The sequence below is a fragment of the Priapulus caudatus genome, unplaced genomic scaffold (genome assembly GCF_000485595.1).
Source record: "Priapulus caudatus unplaced genomic scaffold, Priapulus_caudatus-5.0.1 Scaffold1435, whole genome shotgun sequence".
In the NCBI taxonomy this organism is placed as follows: domain Eukaryota; kingdom Metazoa; phylum Priapulida; class Priapulimorpha; order Priapulimorphida; family Priapulidae; genus Priapulus; species Priapulus caudatus.
In genome coordinates this window covers 27,469-35,698 of record NW_014578496.1, presented here as the reverse complement: position 1 = coordinate 35,698, position 8,230 = coordinate 27,469, and the positions used below count along the sequence as shown (strand labels likewise).

Sequence of the window (8,230 nt, the reverse complement as noted above, 5' to 3'; positions counted from 1 at the left end):
AGAGAGAGAGAAGGAGAGAAGGAGAGAGAGAGAGAGAGAGAGAGAGAGAAACAGAAAGAGAGAGGAGGTGGGTGGGAGAGCGAGACCGCGAAATAAAAAGAAACAGAGAGAGAGAGAAAGAGAAAGAGAAAGCGAGAACAAGAAAGCGAAAGAGAAACAGAGAGCGAAAGAGAAACAGAGAGCGAAATAAAGAGAGAGCGAGAGAGAGAGAGACAGACAAACACACACAGAGAGACAGACAGAGAGAGAGCCCGCTGCTGCCGCACACTCACGATCCTCGGCCGTGGTCACGTTCACCCCGTAGACGGCCGATACGAAGTTAGCGCTGGTCACTGCCTTCAGTGAGATCGTGTAGTCTGTGAAGGGCTTCAGGTACCTCACCGTGTACTGATTGACGCTGCTAAGGATGGGTAGAGCGCGGTAGTGTCCGTCCGACGTGTTGAAGCCAATATAGTAGTGCGCTACTCCACAGAACACCTGGTTTGGTTTCTGTGCAGGAAAGAAGATCGAAGATTAGCGATCAAAGAACAACGATCGAAAATCAGAGAGATATACGCGATGATTATGTGTATCGAAAATCGAAAATTACGACGAGTATTGATCGGAAATTTAAATGAGATTAATTAACATATTTTTCACAAAACAAAAGAACATTATTAGTCATCGTGTATTCTGACGCGCAATTCCACGTCCGTTTCTCTTCTATAAACACTAGCTACGCTGTTAACCAATCCCGTGCGTTGCTCACCTCCCACGTGACCCGAATCTCGCTGCTGGTCACGTGGACGACCTCCAGCTCGTGACACGTGACGCAGAAATCGTCCGGTGGATCTGATACGACAACGACATGGTTACAGACATGTAGTTAAAATAAAATTAGTTGTGCATAGAGTATAACATGCGTTATGTATAAATATATATATATGTATATTTATTAGCGTGTATTATAAGGTACTAACTACATGGAATATTGTTGGCGATGAATGAGAGATCGATTTATCTATCTGTGCACGACATACAATCGCAAACATTTCATACGTCATCCCACATGTTCTATACGTCATCGCACATATTCCACACATCATCGCACACAGTCCACACGTCATCGCACATATTATACAAGTCATCGCACATATTCACACGTCATCGCACACATTCCACACGCCAACATACACATTGTTTACGTCATCGCAAACGCTGCACACGTCAGCGCACACCACTGTCTACACGTCATACCGTCGCACAGCGTCCTCGTGGTGATCCAGGGCCCGGGTTTCCCCGCTCTGCCTGCGAACACTTTCGACTGGATGGCGACGTCGTACGCCGTGTCCGCGTTCAACCCCGTCACTGTAGCTCGCAGGGCGGCGCTCCAGTCGCCACCGTCCTGCCATTTCTTGCTGTTACTCTACATCATAGCATAGACGTCGGTAGTACGTTAGAAAAACATGACTAATTATAATACAATAATAATAATATATAAATATTATTGATTAATTATTAATATTGATTAGTATTGAATTATATAATTATTTATATTATTAATTATTAAATAAATAATATTAATTGGTTAATATTATTATTAATTATTAATATATAATAGAATATATAATTATAAGGGGGTAATATAATTATAATTATATAAGAATCACGGCATTGTCCTTTGTAGACAGATGTCCGTTTTATAGCTCTAGGTGAAATTGTAATACGGCGTTTTAACGTAGGCATAGAGACATAGAGAATTTGACGACATTAGTAATGCCGCGGGGATGGACACAGAGTACATTAGCTACATCATAAAAAGCTCGTTGGCCGTAGAGGAAAGTCATGCATCTCAGAATACTACGAACACATTAACTTCAACAAAAATGCGGCGCGGTTTGTAAAACGTCCATCATTAGGCAGGCAACGTCCAAGGTGATCGACGATGGTACATGGTAGCATCGGACACTATCGCGCCCGGTCACTTTATCCATTGACCGCGACCTGGGTTAATTAAGTCTAAAAAAGATCGCGGCGGCAATGCTCACGGCTTAAAAAGGCGCGGTTTTGGTAGAAACAAGAGAGAGACGACGACAGCCTCTAACTGGTATGTTGTACACTGTTTTTACTGTGTTATTTGTCTATACTTAGAATATAAACTGTAGTTGTCACCGCTTAAAAGACTGTTACGTATCACTGCTTTACATTTGTGATATATTCATCTGCAAAATGTATCAATATGAATCAATCAAACGTATGCAAATATATCATATCAGCAAATCACTGGGTAACTGCCACACTGGGCAAACGTGTTCGTTATGGATCGGTGTTGCTTCTATACTAGAGTCGGTTTCACTGCGTGACCGCCTCACGGGGGTAACACCAATAGTGTTCTTTGTAGACAGGTGTCCGTTTTATAGAGGTGCTTAGAACTGATGCGGTGTATATACAGATACGGTGTGGGACTCTAACACTCTCACGTCTTTCTGTTGTTCTGTTAACAGCAGGGTGCCTCGAAAACGTACGCAGAAAAGACAAGTAGCATGCCCTTCCCCCGGAAATATCACCAGTGCAATTATTCTTCCATCTAAATTGAACCACTTTCTCAGAGCGCAGAGCGCGCTCGCCCAGTGTCGCGGCGCTCTGACCTGTTCCTCGTCGTTTCCTCAGCACGAGAACGACCGGGAACCAGTCTAAGCGGTACGTGTCGCCGCACGCCAGCGGGGGTCAGTGCCTGAGGATGCGCACTCTCTTTAAAGTGATTACCTCACCGTAAAAAGTAAAAATAAAAAATGCATTTCCACTTTTTCACAAAATATAAGTAATTCTGTTCACTTTTTATGGTTAAATTGCTGCATTATACTTCCTATTTTATTATATTGTTTGATGTGAACATGCACTCGTGACTCATACATAGCCCATAGCAAGCAATTGATGTCAAGAACACAATATCAAATCGTCCTGGTTTTTTTGGATTTTTAACTAGTTGAGAAACAATCTTATCAGGTAAGAATTTGACGATACGTTTAGTCCCGTTAGTTCTTACTTTTAATGTAAAAAAATGGCAACAAACATTTTACAAATTTTACCATAGAAAATTCGTGACGTAGTCAATTTAACTCTTTTCGCACGTATGATCAGTTGATCACACAGTCGGCGGTTGTGACAACAATAATTACACACTAACGTTAATTACAATAACAATTAGTCGTTTAGACGTGGTGATTTAATTGGTGTTGAGAATGAGAATGTTGATGTTGATGTTGATGTTGACGTTGACGTTGATGTTTATCTTGATGTTGATGTTGATGTTGATGATGATGTTGACGTTGATGTTGAGGTTGATGTTGATGTTGATGTTGATGTTGATGTTTAGAGACAGACAGAGAGAGAGCCCGCTGCTGCCGCACACTCACGATCCTCGGCCGTGGTCACGTTCACCCCGTAGACGGCCGATACGAAGTTAGCGCTGGTCACTGCCTTCAGTGAGATCGTGTAGTCTGTGAAGGGCTTCAGGTACCTCACCGTGTACTGATTGACGCTGCTAAGGATGGGTAGAGCGCGGTAGTGTCCGTCCGACGTGTTGAAGCCAATATAGTAGTGCGCTACTCCACAGAACACCTGGTTTGGTTTCTGTGCAGGAAAGAAGATCGAAGATTAGCGATCAAAGAACAACGATCGAAAATCGGAGAGATATACGCGATGATTATGTGTATCGAAAATCAAAAATTACGACGAGTATTGATCGGAATTTAAATGAGATTAATTAACATATTTTTCACAAAACAAAAGAACATTATTAGTCCTCGTGTATTCTGACGCGCCGTTTCTCTTCTATAAACACTAGCTACGCTGTTAAACAATCCCGTGCGTCGCTCACCTCCCACGTGACCCGAATCTCGCTGCTGGTCACGTGGACGACCTCCAGCTCGTGACACGTGACGCAGAAATCGTCCGGTGGATCTGATACGACAACGACATGGTTACAGACATGTAGTTAGAATAAAATTAGTTGTGCATAGAGTATAACATGCGTTATGTATAAATATATAGATGTATATTTATTAGCGTGTATTATAAGGTACTATAACTACATGGAATATTGTTGGCGATGAAAGAGAGATGGATTTATCTATCTGTGCACGACATACAATCGCAAACATTGCATACGTCATCCCAGATGTTCTATACGTCATCGCACATATTCCACACGTCATCGCACATATTATACAAGTCATCGCACATATTCACACGTCATCGCACACATTCCACACGCCAACATACACATTGTTTACGTCATCGCAAACGCTGCACACGTCAGCGCACACCACTGTCTACACGTCATACCGTCGCACAGCGTCCTCGTGGTGATCCAGGGCCCGGGTTTCCCCGCTCTGCCTGCGAACACTTTCGACTGGATGGCGACGTCGTACGCCGTGTCCGCGTTCAACCCCGTCACTGTAGCTCGCAGGGCGGCGCTCCAGTCGCCCCCGTCCTGCCATTTCTTGCTGTTACTCTACATCATAGCATAGACGTCGGTAGTACGTTAGAAAAACATGACTAATTATAATACAATAATAATAATATATAAATATTAGTGGGGGGGGGGGAGTGGCTGTAGTGTGTGTCCCGGGGGGGGGGTGGTGTGTGTGTGCTGTCTGCGGTGGTGTGCTGTGTGTGTGTGTGTGCTGTGTGTGTGTGTGGTGTTGTGTGTGGTGGTAGTGTGTGTGGTTATGTATGAACTACAATATGGTTGAACGATATCAACCACACCTGTGATATTCTTCACATAATCTTACGTTGAGAAAATTGAAAGCTGAACCTAGTTTATCTTTACGCTTGGTCTGATGTGCACCTACCCGTGGTCAGACCACTCATATATTTATCAGGAAGCTGTGACTAATATTTATAAATTATAGCATTATTAGATTTTATTAATTATTTAGATTCATGAATATTTAATAGATCTATTAATTATAGAATTTATTATATTTCTGATATTGTTTATATGATTTAATTCTCTGTTATTGGTATCATATACATGTACTTACGTAGCGGCTAACATATCACAACCAGGAGAGCGTACCGTTCATACAAACAACATTAATACCTGAGCAAACCCGTAATCAGCGCCGCGTACCTGAAAAAACTAAAAATTTCCATACCTGATGACATACAATCAGGTACCTGTAGTTACAAACAAAATGTCATACCTAAGGAACTACAATTCAGCGTACTATATAGATACAAACAACATTCATACCTGATAAACCACAATCGCGGTCCTATATAGATAACAAACAACCATTCATACCGAAAGTACAACAATCGGTACTATATAGATACAACACATTCATACTGGATAAACACAATCAGGGTGCGTAACCTTATAAATACAAACAATTCATTACCTCATAAACCACAATCCGTACCTATATAGATACAAACAACATTCATACCTGCATAAACCACAATCAGCGTACCTATATAGATACAAACAACATTCATACCTAAAGAAACCACAATCAGCGTACCTATATAGTTACAAACAACATTCATACCTGCATAAACCACAATCAGCGTACCTATATAGATACAAACAACATTCATACCTAAAGGAACTACAATCAGCGTACCAGTAGTTACAAACAACATTTATACCTGAAGGAACCACAGTCAGCGTACCTATATAGATACAAACAACATTCATACTGCATTAAACCACAAGATCAGCTACTATATAGAGCAACACATAACCTGCATAAACCACAATCAGCGTACCTATAACTACAAACAAGGTCCATACCTGAACAAACACCAGTCAACGTCCCCGTAAATTCGAACGGTACCTGAGGATATGACTGCTAACGTACAAACAAAACCAGAACGCTAACATGCCAAATAAACAATCTAGTAAACACGCATGAGCTGTTGTAAACAGAAACGTCCCGTAATATAGTTATATATAGAGCCATAGTCATTTCCTACATTACAGTATTGCTAATCTATCCAAAAGCCATCGATATTTCTGATATTTCTGATCCCTGCGTGAGAACACATACCGGATCTTGTATATATTCACTCGTATGCTATGTTATACGATGTATGACTAACGCTAACTCCCCTATAAGTGAAAAAAGGGGAAAACCCCAGACGAAGTAGAGAGATTGAGTCAACTTACAAGTTTTCATGATGACAAGCGAAAATCTCATCGACTGAAAAAGCAACTCTCGCGTTCTCTCGCTCGCTCTCTTTATCTCTCTCGTTCTCTCTTCCTCTCGTTCTCTCTCGTTCTCTTTCCCTCTCGTTCTCTCTGTGTGCGCGGTATATATGTGGACCGGGGTACTTCGCTGACGCTGGAGGTTAGGTTAGGTCACTGTTTCTAGCTATATTTTTACACAGACGAGTTTTTAACGCGACGCATGCGGGTCGTGACACAGTGACTGGTGTCGCGTCGGCATGGCGGCGTGCGTGCGTGACGGGTGTGCGCGCGTGCTGGTACCGTGTCAGGTGTACCGTCGCTCTATACATTATATTATATTTATAATATATGTGAGTGTGTGTATCGTGTTTGTGTGCTTGTGTATGTGTTTTGTGGTTGTATGTGTGTGCCTGGTGTGTGTGGCTGTGTGTGTGTGTGTGTGTGTGTGTGGTGTGCTGTGTGAATGTGCAGGAAATAGGACAGCGCGTGCCTACCTTATTCTACTACTGGGTGGCTATAACTCGGTTAATGCATCCTGTTCTCTCGCACCCGCTTCATTGCTCTCCTAGTTTACCTATTGGCCACACATGTCTTACATGCGTGTGCGTCCGTATGTGTACGTGTATGTGTGTGTTTGTGTGTGTGCGTGTTGTTGTGTGGTCGTGTATTGTGTGTGTTGTGTGTGGTGTTGCTGTGTATGTTGTGTGTTTGTGTGTGGTTGACTGTTGTCTGTGTGTGTGCGGTGTGTGTGTTTGTGTGTGGAGATTGTGTGTGTGTGTTTGTGTTTGTGTGTGTGATGGTGTGTGTGTTTGATGTGTATGTGTGCCTGTGGTGTCTGCTGTTGTTTGTGTATCCTTGTGTTTGGGTGTGTGTGTGTGTGTGCTGCGTCACGTAGGCGCGGGCGTGCGTGTGGTATGTATGTGTTGGTTACGTATGTGTTCTGTGTGTGTGTGGTGTGTGTGCTGTTGTGTGTGTGTGGTGTGCACCGTGGTATGTTCGTTGTGTGTGTGTGTATGCGTGTGTACGAATCGTTTGTGTGGCTTGTTGTGCGCCTCCGCGATAATAATCCTTTAGCAATGGTCTCTTCATTCTGTCTTGTAGATATTCCTAGTCACCTTGTAGCCCGCGTTACACCAAGATATTGGTATTTCTCGTCGCGCGTGTGTTAGGTGTAGGCCAGTGATGACTCTCCATATCTCGCAATGACTACGCTTGCCTGACTGGTTGCGTACCCGTATATAGTGGCGACGTTAGTCTGCCTCCCAAGGTATCAACATCAACATCAGGCATTCAATCGTCAACATCATCATCAAATCACATCAACATCCAATCATCAAATCAACTCAAGCATCAACCTCAACATCATCCAATCAACATCACATCAGAACGATGAACATCAACGCAATCACACATCAACCATCAACGATTCAACATCAACCATACCATACATCAACCTCACCATAACATCAATCTTGCAATCCTATTCAACGATTCAACTTTCAACATTCCAACTGCAAACCCTCATCAATCACATAACAAAATCCAACTATCATTAATCATCCAACATCCAACACATCAACTATCACAATCAAACATCCACACCTTCAACTGATTCAACGGTCAACATCGGATCTTTCCAACAAGTGCAAACTCTTATTCGAACCATCCAGATTAAACGACTCGCGAACATCAACCATGTCAAACATCAACATCACTCACTCAACGTCAACATACATCATCACATCAACATCAACATCAGATAAACATCCCACGTCCAAATATAGACTGGTCCTCCTCAATAAGTCTATCAACTCATCAACATCAAACATTCTCATTCTAGAGAACATCTAAACGACTTTTTTACGAAAATCCAGCACGTCTAAACGATACACTTGTCTATTTAATTAACGTTTGCTCAGCTCGTAATTATTGTTGCTCCAACAACCGCACTTGTTGTGATTCCAACTGAATACACTTGATGACCGTGGCGCGGAAAGTGACTGGCGTTAACCTTATTTGCACATATCTGTGTCTCTATTTACGTGAATT

At 42.4% G+C, this 8,230-nt stretch overlaps 1 protein-coding gene across 1 annotated transcript in view; it reads right to left on the bottom strand.

Moving 5' to 3' along the window:
* LOC106816623 (tenascin-R-like) overlaps window positions 1-8,230 on the bottom strand; it is a 29,069-nt gene that overhangs the window by 8,493 nt on the left and 12,346 nt on the right. The window contains exons 4-10 of the mRNA XM_014821247.1: window positions 4,327-4,495; window positions 3,860-3,942; window positions 3,396-3,612; window positions 2,185-2,201; window positions 1,237-1,405; window positions 749-831; window positions 273-489 (exon numbers count right to left, since the gene is read on the bottom strand). Coding sequence (XP_014676733.1) covers window positions 273-489; window positions 749-831; window positions 1,237-1,405; window positions 2,185-2,201; window positions 3,396-3,612; window positions 3,860-3,942; window positions 4,327-4,495 — 955 coding nt within the window. The remainder of the gene's footprint in view (window positions 1-272; window positions 490-748; window positions 832-1,236; window positions 1,406-2,184; window positions 2,202-3,395; window positions 3,613-3,859; window positions 3,943-4,326; window positions 4,496-8,230) is intronic.